At 41.1% G+C, this 18044-nt stretch overlaps 1 protein-coding gene across 3 annotated transcripts in view; it reads right to left on the reverse strand.

Annotated features, from left to right (window-relative positions):
* arhgef4 (Rho guanine nucleotide exchange factor (GEF) 4) overlaps positions 1-18044 on the reverse strand; it is a 138951-nt gene that overhangs the window by 8585 nt on the left and 112322 nt on the right. For 2 of the 3 annotated variants that reach the window (XM_044339539.1, XM_044339540.1), the window contains 2 exons: positions 12045-12196; positions 281-460 (listed from right to left, as the gene is read on the reverse strand). In XM_044339539.1, the coding sequence (XP_044195474.1) occupies positions 281-460; positions 12045-12196 (332 nt within the window). Of the gene's footprint in view, positions 1-280; positions 461-6833; positions 7243-12044; positions 12197-18044 lie in introns of those variants that run through there. The other variant, XM_044339541.1, reaches the window with a different exon arrangement.

Consider the following 18044-nt stretch of genomic DNA (forward strand, 5'->3'; position numbering starts at 1 on the left):
TTATTAGGAGAAAAAAGCACAAACATTTTGAGAAGCTATATTCTGTCTAGGCTTTTTTCTTTTGTTCTTGAAAGGAAAAGTCAAATTTTAATGAACATCCACAAAAAAAAAGCCAAATCCCTAATTTTGCAGATTACAAAAAGGTTCATAACAGGTTGGCTTCATATAACTCAGTCTGCCAATACTCCACCAGCTGCAGCCATTAATCAAGCAGGGTAATTAAAAACTGTATGACTGTAGTGTGTGTGTGTTCCACTAGCCTGGGCAGAGTTTGTCTCACCCGTACAAAGCTGGCAGGGAACCAGCCCTCGCTGTCCATGATGCGACCCCACCACCACTCCTTGTTGGTGGCATCCACTACTTCGATGACATCACCGGCCTTAAAGCCCAGCTCTTGGTCATCCATGGTGACGTGGTCCCAAAGGGCCTCCGCGTACACCACACTGCCATCGCTGATCAGCTGCAGAGGAAGCACCACAGGAGGAAAAGAGGTCAGGCTTCAGTTCAGATTATTTCTAGTTTCAGCATGTGGAACGACTTTATACCAGATATATATATATATATATATATATATATATATATATATGCTGGCTTCATCTATCTCTTGATGGCTTTTTGTCATTCAGACAGAGGTTTCTTTAACATTCATGTTCTTTAGGGCTTTATTCAGACATTTACAGAAAGAGGCACAATGCTTGCGTGATGTGAGTGGGAGCTGAAAGTCTTAATTAATTATCATAGTTAGCGTGAGGGATGCTCTCCATCGCCCCTCACAGTGAATCCACTGACACATTTTCACATCACTTTCATCATTTAAAGGTGGGTGTGTAGGATTTAGTGGAATCTAGCAGTGAGGTTGCAGATTGCAACCCCCCCTTTTGCATGACAAAAGTGACATGGGAACTTGGACAGTTGGACAACATGGGAAAGGAAAGAAATCAAAAAAATATATCTGAATGGTGTGTTAAAATACATTCTGTATATAAGAAACACTGTTCCATTACTGATGGCTAGCTAATTGGGAAGTTGGCTAAGTGCAACTTGAAGCTGAACATGCTTTTGAAATAAAATTTGCATATATTTAATATCTGCCTGGAGAAAGCTGAAGACTTTGTACCACCTGGAAGATTGAGATGAACCTTCATATATTATATTAAAGGGTGACATCAACATCATACACATAAAGTACTACACAGCCCAGTAATTCTATCACAGCCACAAACATGTAATGCAATGTGTGACAGAAATAAGGGAGCCACCCAAAGTTGGAAAAACGAATGCAATAATCATGCAAGTACTCAGAAAAAACAAACAAAGAAAAAAAGGTTGGTTTGGATGGTGGCATGCTCTGACACAGCAGCTTTGTCTGTCTATTATAGCTTTTACAGTTATTTATTTTACTCTTTAATAAATCTGTCTTCTTTTTTCTTCTTCAGTGTTTCTTTTTAGCAAGTTGCACCATCTTGGAACAAAACTACTGTTTTGTATGAAAGTATATTGACAATAAAGTTGATTTGAATTGAACTGAATTGGAGTAAGCAAAAAATTAGAACATAAGAGAAACATTTTTGTAGTAGTGACATTTTTTTTAAATTTAGTGTTACAACAAAGTTACCAAATTGCTATTAATCAGTGCACATGTCATATGTCTTCTTGGCACAAAGTATTAGTATTCATATTTAGTATTAATATTAGTAAGATTAGTCAGCATACCGCCAGTGCAGTGCCTTGGAATATAGTATTAACTTGTGTTAGTACCAAACCTGGTTTTGGGACAGTGAAGGTCCATTTAATGTCATGAGGTTAAAGGGAAGCCCTCAGTTCAGCACACATATGCTAGCAGCATACTACTGTTCACTGAAACTTTATTATTTAGTTTAACAAGCAGGTTAACAAGCAGGCAGTGGTGAGCAGACACTGATTGCTGTTGAAGTCTGAGTGCAGCATGAGAAATCAATGCGCGGTAGACGAAGACTAGGTAGACTAAGATGGAGACAGAGATAATGTAGCAGGAAGAGGAAGTGGGAGAGACAGAGGAAGAGGAGGCAGAAACAGAGTAAGACCTGGAGGAGATGGAACCAGTGTTATTGATGTAGACAATGCAGTGGTCATATTTCACACTGCCTCATACACACCGCCAGTTGCACTGCGTCAACATGGCCCCAGCCCCCTCAGAGACCATCCATTATACTGTTCAGCCTCTCATTCCTGCAGAGGCAACACTAATCCTGCTGGACCATCAGCCCAGCATCCCTCTGCTCTGCAGGATCTGTTCCTGGAGCTGGATGCCTTTCACAACACCTTACCAGTGTTGTTAAAGACATACAGTCATTTTATTTCTCTCTCTGTGATCTGGTTCTCAGCTCCACTGATCCATCATGGCGATGAGGAAAACAGACGATGTGGCTGTTGCTAAGCAACACACCCACACATCGTGCTTCTCTGCTGTCTTTCTCTCCAGATTGCTCTGTGACTACATGACGCCACAATATCCCGTTATTAAATGTTACGATAGTAAACAACTAAATACATCTTGATGTAAACAGGTCCAAAATCATGACATTGCTCATAGAGCTCGTCCTAAGAGTCACCATGGCAACAGCAATGGTAAATTATCACACACACACACACACACACACACACACACACACACACACACACACACAAGCAGCTGTGTCCCCATCACCTTTCCCCCTGATCCTGATGTGAACAGCTGAGTGGGACATAAACAGGTCTGGCCCTGAGGGGATTGTGCTCAAGAAAGCAGGGCTCATGAACTGGTTTAATTCATATCTTAGTAACGTAAAGTCAACTGATGTATTTAAGTAATGTTCTCAAAATGCTCTTTATAGTAGAATAACTAATGACAAGACAATGTATGACAAGTTGTCCCGTTATGAGACAATAATGCACACAACTGTACTGTAGGGGTGACGAGTGCCATTAACATGAAGAAGCAGAGTGGCGTTTCCTCTGCAGCCACTTACCAAAGGAAAAAAGAAAAGTGTGTACATTTTCTTTCACTTTAAAGCTGCTAAACATTTTATTAACACTAGAAACACAACCATGAGATATCATCAGCTCTCCAGGCTGACCTGGAGCACAGACAATTTTAAGAGACAACTGTCTTTTCTCTTGATTTTAATGTGACTGTTTCCTGTTTGACCAACAAGCAGAAAACTGCTCTTCTCCAGGAATACAATCTCAAGCAACATTAAGCACGTGAACCAGTATGACAGGCATTTGACTTTAACAGCCCTTATTTAGCTAAACTGTCACAACTGTTGCTATTGTTGCTATACTATAACTGCAGTGTATTCTTGGCAGTTTCATTTAGAACATCAGACAAACATCTGTGTGAGAGGTGTGCCATTATACTGTATGTTACAAGAAAATAAAGGAGGACACCAGGCAGTCAATCAGGGTTAAGAATTATCAGTGGCCATAAGTTCAGCATAACATACATTTCCACAGCACTCATTTCATCAGTACAACAAAGTCATGTTATACTCACCACTCACTCTCTCTCCTCAAACAGATATACTGTTTTCATTTGCTTATTATTTCCAAGTGCTTCTATTTGCTGTTTTATGGAATGCTGTTAATCTACTGTCTGAAATCTAACACCTGGAAATGCTTCATATTAAAAAGCCTACCAGGAAAGGGAAGGAAGAATCAAGGAAACAGGTAAACATGAAGGAAGTATTGCAAATTAAACGCCACCCAATCAGAAAACAAGGAGGCTTATTACAAAAGAATGATCAAATATACTAAACAGAGGAAATTATAATAAATGTCTCTGATATAAATCTGCTTCAAATAAGTTCAAATGAAGGTAAATAAAGGTTCTGCCCACAAATAATATCTCTACATGTAAACTTTGAAAAGAACAATTAGTGGTTTATTGATATTCATAAAATGATATTCATTAATCAATAATCAATATTCATTTATCAATAATTTGCCCGATAATATCTCCCATTATGAGCATAATTGATGCATCTGTTATTTAAAAAATGTATTTGTGTTGATGTTATTTATGCTCAAAAATGACACAAAGAAACTATTTTGACACACAAACACACAATATGTAATTTCTGCCACTAGGGGTCTCTCAATCAAAACAGTAACAAAAGACGAAGTGTGATGATGTGTGAGTTAGCGTGGGATCATGGGAGTTGTTGTCTTCATTGTTAAACAACCAGCCTCTCCGGGTTAGGATAGCTTCAGTGTTCATCATTAAGGATGTTTTTACCGAAAGCCGAATTATCTGCAGAGGTCTCCTCCTCTCCAGAAGAAAGAGATCTGGTGATTAAAACAGGTAAAAACACTGAATAAAGCAGTTTCACGTAAAAAAAAAATCTGTATTTCTCGGATGCTGTCTGGTGGACACAGGACGTCCGGTAGGGGCTGTAAGCTGAGCTGATGCTAATGTTTGCTCAGCTTGTTTCTCTGAGCAGGTCTTTACCAGGAGCTGAATTATCCGCAGAGGTCTCCTCCACTCCAAAACATACATACATGGAAATTAAAACTGGTAAAACAGCTGAATAAAGCAGTTTCACATGAAAAAGTTTCTCTGACACTGTTCAGCAGACACAGGGGCTGTTAGCCAAGCTGTTACTAATGTTTGCTCTGCTTGTTTCTCTGATAACTTAAGACACAGACATTCAACATGTTTTTTTATCTGCAGCCGAATTATCCACAGAGGTCTCCTCCTCTCCAAAACAAATGTACATGGGGATTAACACCATAAAAACCCTAAATAAAGCAGTTTCACTTAAAAAATCTGTGTTTCTCCGACGCTGTTTGGCAGAAAGAGGATGTCCGTTAAGGGCTGTTAGCCGAGCTGATGCTAACGTTTGCTCAGCTTGTTTCTCTGATAACTGACTAAAATCCTTAATCTGGTTAAAAGATACAGTTAAAAATAACCGAGATCTAAAAAGTTTAACATAAAAATGTGGCTTACAACTGAATAAAAGTCAATTTATGGCAGGCAACCACAATGGCGATCTATTATCTTATATGTGTATACTCTTCGGTAGACGCCATTGTGGCGAACAACAATAACGCCAATGCATGCACCTTGCGCGTGTATACTCTTTGGTAGACGGGGTATGACACCACTGACAGATGACCAAATGAAATGGACTGTTACCTTGATTAAAATTACAGATTTCTCGGGGTTTGAAAATAGTTGGAAACATTTGTTTTAATGTAAGTCCACAACTCAACAAAGTATATAACATAGGTCTAGTTGTTCTTAGACATTTTAATGCAGAATAGTTACATATGATAGCTTTAAGATAATCCCATCTATCTATCTGTTAGAAGAACCAGGCTGGAGATAGAAGTGTACGGGAGAGGACTGCAGTAGATCCATTCAGTCAAAGTCATCTCGTTTATTTCCACATGGAGGTTACTGTGACAGTAAACTGTCTTGACTTTAGCTCTAGTCTCTCATTTCAAATTCTGTATCCTGAGATATCACCTCTGTTTACCTGAACAAAGTGCTATACTGCAAACTAGTTTAGCAACAGCAGCTAATGTTAAAGTGCAACAACACTAGCTTCTATTACTGTAGTGATGACAACGAGACAGCAATGGTTAGCTGAGCTGGTACTGGTTGGCAAAGTTATTATATTAACTTATATCACATAATATATTACATTTAATTATTATCATGATTATTACACAAGTCAATGAGGAAATGAGCAGGTCAGATCAGCACACAAATCCATCATGTCTATTCAGTTCTGTTGAAACTGTTCAGACCACATTCAGCTAGTTACCTAAGAGCTGAGGAGCTGTAAGAGGGTCGCCACAGAGTGTGTTACATCACCTGAAAGCTCTCTTTATACTAGTGTGGATTTTAAAGGGTCAGTTCGTCCAAATTATGTTTTCATATTCTCACTTTACTCATGTGGTATCTATCCATGCATATACTGGAGTTTTGGTTTTATATGTCGAGGTTTTGGGATATCTGTCTGTGAGATTTCCACCTTCAACCCAATACACAGTAAGAGAATGGAATTTGGTTTGTTACCTAAAGTAGTGGCCCCAACCTTTGTTGCTTACTTGCATTGAGTTATTATCAGTCTAATAAAATTCAATACATTTTCCGATTTTTCCTAATTGTTTCATTTCAATACATTTCAGAGGCCTATAAGACTATACACTACTGTACTACACATTAAGAAGAAAAGGAAGGATTAGAGAAAACTTGAGAAACTAAATGTTATTTTGTAGCAGAATTTTATTTTTACTTGTTTGCTACACCATTAATAACCTCACAACCACTTAGATTCATCTTGTGATTCCTTGGCGGGTTAGGGACCACCTGCTTAAAGCTGCACTCATGAATATTTCCATATTAACAATGGATGAAATGACTCTGCGTAACGTGAAAGGTGTCACTCATAGTGACAAACTCAGAAAATTTTCACAAACTCTGCAGTTCCCCTCAGCTCTACAGAGCCTTTGAGCCTTTTTCCTTTCATTGTTTTGGTTTTACGGCCCACAGCTTCAATGTTTGGTTCAGTTTCAGCAATCTCATCAGCATTGTTTCCAGCAGCAGCAGCAGCAGCAGCAGCAGGCGGCAGCTGTTTTTAGTGAAAAGGCTCTGATAAAGCCACTGTACACTACCTGCCCAGCAGCAAACAGCAGACAGACACAGTAAGAGACTAGCTAGTGAACACAGTGGAGCATTAAGCTGCTAAAGAGACACATATTTTGGATCCTGTGCTCATATAGAGTTTACATGTTTTGATCCACACACATGTACACACATCAGCCCACCTCACACTAAATGATCTTGCCTCTCCTCCTGGTTGTACCTGTGTTCTGCTGCTGCCACGCTGGACACCCATCAATCCCAGCAGCCCCGCTCATCAACAGGGCAGTCCTCCTCTGCTCCGGGTCTCTCTTTGTTTCAGTTTTCAAGTCTTTTCCTCCACTAGAAACATGTGTTATGTGTGTGTGTGTGTGTGTGTGTGTGTGTGTGTTTGTTTGTGTGTGTTTGTGTGTGTGCGTGTGTGTTCTCTACTGGAAGGCCAGAAGGAACATGAGCACCACGTTGATGATGATGAGCAGCATCATGATGAGGAACACCACAACCTTCTGTGTCTCTGGGGGGAGGTTGCAGCGCAGCATGGTGTTGAGGAGTCCCATCCTCTGCCTGCTCCACCTCCCCGAGCCACTGCCACGAGCCATCAGTCCCCTGGCCTCCTCCTCTTCCTCCTCCTCAGCGCCGCCGCCCCTCCCCCGTCTCCTTTCCCTCAACGCGGAGCCTCCACACCAAACCACGTCCCCTCGTCCTCCTCCTCGAGTATCTCCGTCGCTGTTTTCTAGCACTCCTCTCCTCCTCCGCTCGGCTCCGGCGGTCGCCTCCTCTGCTTCTCCTGCCACTTTGCCGATGCCCAGCGGTGCCCCGGCCTGCCCGTGGAGGCTGGGTGCCTATTTGTGTCAGTGTATGTGTATGTGTGTGTGTGTGTGTGTGTGTGTGTGTGTGTGTGTGTGTGAATCTGCGCGTTGTGAAGCTATTTGTGTGTTACGTGCTGTGCATCCCCCCTCCTCCTTCACTCCCTTTCTCCTCTTTGAGAAACAGGCACCTCCCCTCTCTCTTTCTTCTATGTGTCTTCCACCACGTTTAGTCTTTCTTCCCCCTTTCGTTCCTCTTGGCTCTCTCTCGGTCAGGATGTCAGGATGAAAGGCGGAGGACAGGATGCTGCGTCTCTCCTGTTCAGGCTCATGCCTCCCCGTCTTTTCCTCGTCTCTTCTTTTTATTCCTCTGTCCTCTTGTTTTCCGGCCCGCTCTTCTCTTGCTCTACCCTACATACGCTGAGTCGTTTCTACCTTGCATGCAAATCGGCCATTTGTTCTCCCTCTGGCTTGCTTTTCTGTCTTCGTGTCTGCCCACCTTTTCTCTCCGTTAAGAGCTCCTGCTAAAATGGTGCTCGGTGCTCTGCCTGGAGCTGTGCTGCCTCAGCCATCCATCTAACTACCAGGATCGCCCTCTTTTTTTCTTTTTTTTTTTCCCTTCCTTCCCTTCCTTTTTTGTGTGCCCACCCTTGTATAGCCAGCAGCCAATCAGGATGCAGAGTGTGTCAGCGTATCCTGGATACGAGAGTGGTTGAGGCAGGGCCATAGCAACCACTGAGGGGGAGAGGGGGGAGTGGGGGTGGGGTGCTGGAATGAAAGGCATGGGGAGGGGGGGCGGTGGAGACCATGCAGAATAATGGACCGATCCCAAGGGAAATGACTAGTGTGTGTGTGTGTGTGTGTGTGTGTGTGTGCACATGTGCAGGGGTGTAAGGTTGAGGTGGTTTCAGAAGGAGGCAGATAAAGCCATTTCCTCCATTCATATACATTCATATCCATCTCGCAAATAACACATTATGATGAAATTGGTTATTGTGCTTTCCATAATAATAGTAGTCACAAAACATTAAATATGACTTCATGTGTATCTGTCCAATTACGTTTGAACCCTAAACTTTGGGCACTATGTGTTAAAAAGGCTATATCTCCCACATAGTTGTATACACTGATCTCAAATTAAAGCTGAGACTTGTCACTTTAATGTAGTATCAATTACTTTATTTACAATGGAGTGTGCTGAAGCACAGAGCCTGAAGAACAAAAAATGTGTAACTGTCCAAATACTTACTGTCTTGACTATATATTAATGTTTCCTCTATTTTTTCCTTAATGCCTCTCTATTACAGTGGATTATCAGTAGCATTTCCTATGATTATCATACCTGTGTTTCAACTAGCTTGTAGCAACTAACCTGGTGAAGTCAGTGAACCACTGTTTTCCCAGGTTCCACCTCTCCATGGACCTGACCTCAATATGCAGGTGGAATCACCACAACTAATCTACAACACACTCATTCATTTCCACATGAAGCCAAGACAGCATGGAGCTGACAGATGAAAACAGTTGAAAATGCCTATGATTTCCCAGAGCCCGAGGTAACATATTCAAACCACCAGTTTTGTTCTACCAACATCCAAAACTTAACAATATTCAGTGTTCAACAGACATTCAGGAAACAGATCGAAGAAGAAAATCCTCACAACCAACGATCCACACAGATCTCTTTATAAGCTGCTCACATTTCATCAAACCTTTGTGAGTCTCCTGTATGAGGCCAGAATACTGCTCTCTGTGCAGTAAGGACAATCTGCCAGAACCACACAGCACCATTTGCTGACACACATTTTAACCCCTGCTGTCTCTACATAACAGGCAGTACCACACATCAGTCACCCACAGGATGGCGGCAAAGTGCTGACTCTGTCTGCCAAATACTCAAGAAGAAGAAGAAAACTGTGAGGGAGAGTGGGGCAGAGGGAGTGGAAGACAATAACTCTAAGGGCCCTATTTTATGCCCGGCGCAAAGTGGCGCCAAGTGCAGCGCAAGTGTCTTTGTTAGTTTCAGACTGACGCAGTTGTCATTTTCCCGTCCAGCGACCACGTTGTTTAAATAGCAAATGCACTTTCGCCCATCAGAGCACCCATGGGTGTGTTGGTAAAAAAAATGAGGTGTGGTCAGGCTCGTTGTTGGCACATTGCTATCTTGAGGCAGCAGAGAGTGATTGCGCTATTAACCAACAAATACCTGGTCTGAAGTCAATGGCACAGTGTTTCACTGTTATTTTGAGGGCGCATTATCATTATAGTAATATGCACCTATATAGGCAGGTGCACAACATACACTCTGCTTGTTACACACACAGGAGCGCAGCAGCGCACAAACATGCAATCAGCATATTTTAAAAAATACATGTCATCATGGTTAGGCATAATATATATGAGGGAAATACATAACAACCCCTTAAAACCATGCGCCTGGCACATCAACCATTTTTCCTCCATTAAAATAGCAAAAGTGGATTTGGACACACCCTAAATGCACTTGCGCCATGTGCTTCAGACCATGCACTTTAGATCGTTAACATAGGGCCCTAAGTAATTGATTTCATGCCTGAAATCACTGACAGGTTGAAACTAGCATGAAGGTGTATGATTATTTAAAATCAGATGTTGCTGAAAATTAATCAAACCTGCTAAATCACAGTGACAGAAAGCTACATTTTATGTTTAAAATCACCAGATCAAGACTGGATGGGAAATACATGATTTCAGTTTGGTCTATTTGAATCTAAACTTGAAGTCTGGGCAAAATGGATCAATGTGAGTGAGCCAACTCTCCATCTATTGCTTACATTTATCAGACTTCAGATATGGTGGGTAGTGTTTTGTATGAAGGTCCTTAGTGAATATTGCCTTTATAGACCACATGATGGTGTTATAATTAAACCTCCATGAATGGAATTTGTGGCCATTTGGGGGCAGCACAATACACTGTAAACACAACACTGACATATTATCATCTTAATAATATTATCTAATTATTATCTTAAAGTTCTGACAAACAGCTTAGCTAAAAGTTGCCACATCCAGCAAACACAGAGCAACATTAGCTTTATATTATAGCAATACAACATTAGCAAACAGCTCCCTGCTGCTGATGGTAAAGAGGTTAATGAGAACACTGAGACTAAGCCAAAACAGTAAATGTGCTGTAAAACTGAAACAATGAGGTGAAACACAATAAAATGCTCCTTAGAACTGAATGGAACTCCAGAATTGGTGAAAATTCTCAGTTTTCCATTGTTAATGAGACAATATTCATTAGCACAGCTTTAAGCAGTTACATATTTAAATGAATAAATAGTTACCAAATTATTTGGTGATTGTAAACTGAAGGCGGGGCGAGTAGCCTGCAGTCACATAGAGGGACCACACGCATGAAATTGTTAAAATGGGGAAAATGATGCATAGTGTCTTTTCTTGAAGGCATTCATGGTGTTGCATTCGTTGTTGTGTGTTGCATGTAGAATGACAAAAGAGAACTTGAGAGAGAAGTTCAAACCCCACCGTCTTTCACAGCTGGCCAATCCCTGTGTGGAGGGATGTGGTTGTCGGATTGTCACTTCTGGAAAGTTACAATAATTGTCTGACACAGCTGCTGTAATATCAGTAGACTGAACTGATATGGGAAAAACTTGCCACGCTTGTCAAGAAAGAGTAACACAGACATTTCTTGGCCCGAAGAGGTTGCTACAGTATACTGACATCTCAACTATATGGTTGACTGTTGGTCCCGCAGTGCAAATACACCTGTAGATACAGATAGTCAGTGAATTAAGATGCTTTACTGAGGTGCTGTAAGAGTGCATGTATCTTCTCTGTAAATCACATTGCACTGAGCTTGTGCCTCAGCATAATCCAGTGTAGGTATCCATGACAACCAAATAACCCAGCAACCTCAGAGCTTGTTGTTGCCACCCCTCTTAGCCAAAAGGCAATGAGAGCCATTTCCAGCGCTCTGCTGAGGCCGGGCTCTGTTTCACTTGCTACCACTGCATTTGGACTGCATATGCCCAATACAGTATTTCATAGTTAGGCTTCTTACTTTATGTCCTGTCACTTCAGTTCACCTTACCCTGTGACAGTAGTGGTTTAAGGACAAGCTGGTTCATATCTCATATAGAATTTTAACAGTCCTCATTAACAAAGCCCAACATCTGCAGACAGGCAAGTCATTGTTCCCCTACAGTTGGAGAGAGGTTTAGAAGAATTTGTGGTATTTAGTCACAACAATGAATCAATTTATTTTGTTCCCTGGAGGGACTGAGTCCACCAGTTCTGCCCCTCTGTCTCAGTGGAGACTCCAAATTGTTTTTTAAGCTGCAGTAATTGTTTTGGAGGAGCATGTCTTTCTGTTGTCACAGCAACTTTGCCCAACAAGCAGCAAGACGTGCCTCTCTGTGGTAGACTTGATAAAGACACTTATGCCATCAGGATCATTTGAAAAATAATATAATCACACAACGCTACATATAGCTGTTTTAATCTTCAATTTAAACCAAATCCCTCAGGTTTGCAGGCCAATCACACTGTTTCTAACTATAACCCTGGTGAAACGCATTATTTGGTGGTGGGATGGGGAGATTGTAGACTTTAATATTGCCTACCTCATTGATAGCAAGTTGTTCTCCTCCACCTCCTCCTGGATGTCCAAAGCGGTGTCCAGAGCCACGGAACTCTTCATACAACAAATCCTCTTCACTGCCCAGCTCATCCCCAGCCCCCGCCTTCTCCGACGCCCCGTCAGGAACAACCACCGCTGGACGAGACATGGAGGGAGGGGGAGAACATAGGAGAGACAAAGACAAAAAACAGTTTGATGGACTGACTCACATATGTGTTTAATTAAGCCTGGAACCTGGTGCGAAACGAGTTGATATATTGCATTCTCCATCTGAGCGAGTCGCTAAATGAGTAAGCAGGTGGGGGATCAATGCTAGTCGGCATTGTCCTTATGATTACTATATATACTACACTGTTCACATACATAGGATTTAAATTGGACTATTTCCCAAAAATATCAGAAAAAGTACAAAGAGTTAGTACTTTTCCAATTAACATTATTCTTAAAGAGAAATTTACAACAAACTCTCATACAATGACACAATAAAAGCCATAATAAATATCAATAGATGAATCAGTAATGAAAAGAAATGGTAGCAGTGTTCATAAACAGCAAACATAGCTGGGATCAGAGTGAACTTCCATCAAATCAGAGGAGGCATGATTTATAGCTAAAATAAAAAAAATTGGCTTTCACCTAAATAGGCCTCACCATGCTCAATAAAAGTGTGTCATTACTGTCACTCCCTGGCTGCTGGGACAATCAGCTCTGAGTGACAGTGACAGTACAGCTGAGCTTGGGGTGGGGGTAGACACCCAGTGGCTCTATGTTACTGTGCCATCAAATAACCAGAGCACATTGACCTAGTCAGGCACACTGGCTAACACAGGCTGTGACATCATCTCATCATCTGACCACCCCCCTGCTGCTGGACAGGACTTCAGTGTCTTGGTACTGTATGAGCAGGGGTAATGCACCCTCTTAACTTAATTAATATCTATTATTTTTTTGTATTGAACAGACATCAATCACACTTCCCTACCGGTCCTCTCAGGTGACACAGTTTGACCTGAGTGTGACTGAGTGACCAGACTGTGATGGTTGGCTAGCCATGTTTTGGGCACCTTGAGATCATTTTGGCTGCCTTTTGTGTTTGAACTGCATCCCAAAAAATAATCACCCCCTACTCACGTCAAATAAAAACAGGCATGATCGAGATTGAGAGGACACTGAGTACGGTAGACTCATGCAACGACAGATCACTGATGATTGACAAATTCTTACATAAGGACACTGTTCATGTAAGTGAACACTTATATTAATGTAACATTATCCAAAAGACTTGAAGATGATACATTTTTTTAATATAAGTGTACTTTGGGGTTCACCTAAACTTAAGATGATAAAACAGAACACTGTATTTTAGGACTGTTAATAAAGTAAAGTGTTTACTATTGTCTAGAAGCAGACATATTTGCAACCAAGCTGCAGTTGTGTGTGCTACAGTATTTTGATAAATTATCATCATATCCCACTTCAGACTTTATTATTTTATATGAGCATACATTGAACAGACAAAAAACAACTGTCCTAAACAAAAAAGGCTACTTTTATGACAGTTCAGCAGATTTGAGGCTCTGATTGGGCTATTCAAATCTGGCAACACTCATTACATCATAATCAAACAGCATTCAAATCAAGTATGAGGTCAGTTGTGTTGAACATATAGGGGATAAGGATTAAATAATACCAAGTTGGTTCCTGAAAATATTTAGTAACTACTCATCTCTATGTAAGAACTAGTTTGAGCGGTGCAACCTGTTTTAACTGGAAATCTCCACTTAGTAGATAATCACATCTTGACTAGGCTGAGTTCAAACTTGCTAACAGTGCTTACTGACTCTTGAACATCATTCCAGGGATTATAGACATTTATAGTCTTACAGCATTTGTTGCATTGTTGTCAGGGGTCTAAGAGCACCCAGGGGTCAAGCAGCTCCCTGCCATGACTCATACAAATGCTTACAAGTTGTAACCATGGAGATCTTTCCCATCACTACCTTGCCTGGTACATGAACTCATCATGATCCACTAGACTACACAACATACTTTGGACTACGATGACAACAAGGTACAAAACAATACACTTCTTCAGTGTACAGGTTTGATGTCAGATATTATCATCAACATCTACTCCACATATCTACCGTATATGATGGATATAAACTAAATACTTGTGACATAAGAAAAATTTGAGATAATATGGGCATAAATATGAGCGGTCTCATTCCATGATATTATCAGGCTTCCACAGACCAGGCTTTGTGTTTCCTAATCATATTTCTAATCACAGAAACATCCTCTGAAGTGTCTGAACTCACACTTTTTGGCTACCTGGCTGATGAGCTAAAAATACACTCGCTGTCACACCTCATCATAGGCGTCACCCTCAGCTGCCCTGCCGACAGCTGTTGCCAGGGAGGACGTATCCGTGGTGACAAATCACCGTGGAGACAGAGAGACGGATATAATGAGAAAGCACACAGAGCCCCTTGGGCGATGAGGAAAAGATGCTCTTGGAAAACAAGACTCGGCTATTAGAGAGCGCACGTTACATGCGCCGAGGGGGGGGGGGGGGCGTGTTTTAAAAATGAGTCAGACGCTATTTTTTTTCACTTCACTGAACGAGGACAATGAGCAGTGCTCCACAGTCAACATCTGCCACAGCATACTGAAAGTATTGTGCTCTTCTGAACACATACAGCAGCATCATACACATCATATAACACTATACAACATTTCCATCACTGCCAACATCAGGACCATGGAAGTTGCGAATGCTGCCCTCATGGGGGCAGTGTAGGACCCCCTGACTGGTGGTGTATGACGCTGTGGAGGAGACAGAGATGGAGGAGCTCCAGGTATTGGGTGGCCTTTATTCGTGATTTTCTGCAGTCTGGCTTACAGCGGCATGGAGGGGTTAGAGGAGGGACACCACACGAATTCTCTGCTTTAGGGCACCTCAACAGCAATGGCATCATTTAAATATCATTCACTTCAAATTTTATTTGTAAAGCACCATTTCATACAAAAGCAGTTCAAAGTCCTTTACATGATAATAAAACAAAATGAATGAACACACATATATATATATATATATATATATATATAAAACAATATAGAGGCCCAGGTAGATTCCTTTCAGGTAATGCTTTACTGAATAAAATGGTCTTTACTTTGGAGTATGGCTAAGATGAGCAGGCAAACTGTTCCATTCTATTTCTCTCTAACCGGACATTGAAAATGCTCTGGGCACATGGAGGAGATTGGTGCCTTGTGACTGGAGGGATCTGCTGGGATTGTGCACTGAGAGCACTCATATGTACTGTGGAGCTTTGTATACCAAAATGAGGATGTTAAATTGTATTCTGAAAGCAACGGGTAGCAATTGGAGGTTTCAGAGGACCAGAGTGATATTTTTGTCCTGGTTAGAACTTGTGCAGCTGCGTTCTAAATAAGTTGCAATATATGAGTCGGAAGGCCCATAAACAAGGGATTGTCCGGCCTGCTGATGACAAATGCATGCATTTCTCTGAGTTAGATTGGGGAAGAAAATATAGATAGATTTTGAAAATATTTCTTAGTTAGTAAAAAGTGACTATAAGCTTTGTTCATACACACATGCACATTTCTATAGGTACTATAATCTGTGAGTATGTGTACATAAACATGTTCCACACATGCACACCAGAAAACAAGATGACAAGAACATTGTAACATCCATTAAAAGATAGATTTGAGATCAAAATATTTTTTGGCCAGCCTTTAAACATTAAAGGACCACTTTCTCTATCTATCTGAATTAGGGATATAGTGTGAAAAACAACAACAGTTTTTTTTTTAATGTTCCCTGTGTCTCTGGGGCGCAGCTGCAAAATCTGTTGTTACTCCAGCACCAGCACTGTCATTTGACACATACAGTGGCATACAATAGTTAGGGAGGGAAGAACTACAGGCTATTGGGAGTGGTGCCTTCAAGGACGATCAAATGTGGGTCTCCCAAAACACTCCGCCTACCATGTTACACCAGCGAAAGGGAAAAGTAAACACTGAAATATCGTACCACTAAATAATTTTAAATATCAGTATATTTGGAAGAAAACTAGTTTCATAGTACAGGCCAAATATCTAGCTGTGGAATCAGACACAACACAGTGTGGAAGAGGAAGCGACCACCGGACTGGAGCTACGTTGCAGCAGCAGGCACCATTTTCAAAAATAATCGCACATTTCTACAACATAGGTGACCTGGTTTTAAGAGACCATCATATTCACAGCAGTGAATTTTCCCTTTAACTGAGAATCTTCAAAATAACAGTAGATAACAAAAACAGAAACAGCGAAAAAAGACACAAAATACAATTACAAAAACAAAACCTACTGCATAACTACAAAAAACTCTTAAACTCTTCAATCTTCATTCATTCATTCTCACATGTTTTGAAAGTCTCTTTCTGTTTCCAAAGGAACTTGATATCTCTTCCTCTCGATCCAGGATACATAAACTAAAATAATCAAGCTATTAAAAGTACATTGTGACATAAGGCCTGTCTATAAGACAGTAGCACAATATTAACTGACAATGCAGGACCTGCCTTATAGTAGGTGATACTATACTTAGTACTACTTCAGTGCCACAAACTTCCTAAAAAAATCCAATTAATTAAAAGAAGCCTGAAAAAAGAAGAAGTGAAGCTTGGGCTTTAGGGCAGTTGCCAAGACTGAACCACTGATGAATCAACACACTTTATAAAAGAAGTTTAGAAGTTGCCAGTTAATCTACAATTCCATCATAACAAAGCAACACTCAACTAACAGCTGTTGATGACAAGCACAGCTGTTAGATGTTCATGAATTACAACACTTAGTAGTTTTTTCCTGGCACTTTTAAAAATGTTAAGAAATTAACATTTCCAGACATTGCCATTCACCACAGCCCCTTATATTTAAAAATAGAGATGTTTTGCTCTCCAAACTGACAGGGTTACAACATCATTTCTACATTTAACTCATGCCTGAGTGATCTTGTTTTAATATTATATTTCTCATTGTGATTTATTCAGGCTAAACCCTGCCATGTAGCTAAGGCAACTAAACAATTTGATGGAAGGCTTCCTCTCTACTGTACTATCATCCACAGAGAACAAAAGCAATCAGTGTCACCTATTGAACAGCAGCAGCTTCATACAGGCCACCATGTCACTCACAGCAGGGAGGGAGAACTAAATTGCACTGCTTACTGTTTGCTTCTCGCTCGGCTGGTCAGCCTGTCCTTGAGAAATGTGTGTGTGTGTGTGTGTGTGTGTGTTATGACTAAGATGCTGATGTGATCACAGAACAGAGCACTGATTTAAATGGGTTTTGTGTGTGTAACCACAGTGAGCTGAAGCTGAGGCAAAGCATGTTAGTGTGTGAGTTTGGACTGTAGCATTTAATCATCCTGAGCCTCTGGATGTGGGTTAGCCATATTAATGGATCAGATTTGTCTGCATGGAGAACATTCAATACTCACTGGCACGAGTGTGCCTGTGTGTTTGTGTGTGTGTGTTTGTGTGTGTGTGTGTGTGTGTGTGTGTGTGTGGTGAGTTGAGGAATTCAAGCGTAATGGTTGCATTTTCAGTGGTTGTGTGTGTGCTGCTGGCAGCAGCGTGGCACGTGTCTACTGGCAGCACGTGACTGGACAGCCTTGTACGACTGGCTGCCCCCAACCACTTGGCCTGCTAACCGGGACGATGGAGAGAGGGGGAGGGAGGGTGGATGGATGGAAGGTCACAAGGCTACATGTTAGACTAAACTAACTTTGTGCTGTTTTATATCTCTACCTAAAAGGATAAGGCTGACAACATTTATCCTTGTCAACAAATCTCATGCAAAGCTAAATCGACAATGAACTGATCTATTAACAAGTGAAACCACTAATAACACGTCAAAGAATCACACTATTGCACTGGATGACATGTTCCTTCATTACCATTAACATATA

This window comes from Thunnus albacares, chromosome 21 (assembly GCF_914725855.1).
Source record: "Thunnus albacares chromosome 21, fThuAlb1.1, whole genome shotgun sequence".
Classification (NCBI taxonomy): domain Eukaryota; kingdom Metazoa; phylum Chordata; class Actinopteri; order Scombriformes; family Scombridae; genus Thunnus; species Thunnus albacares.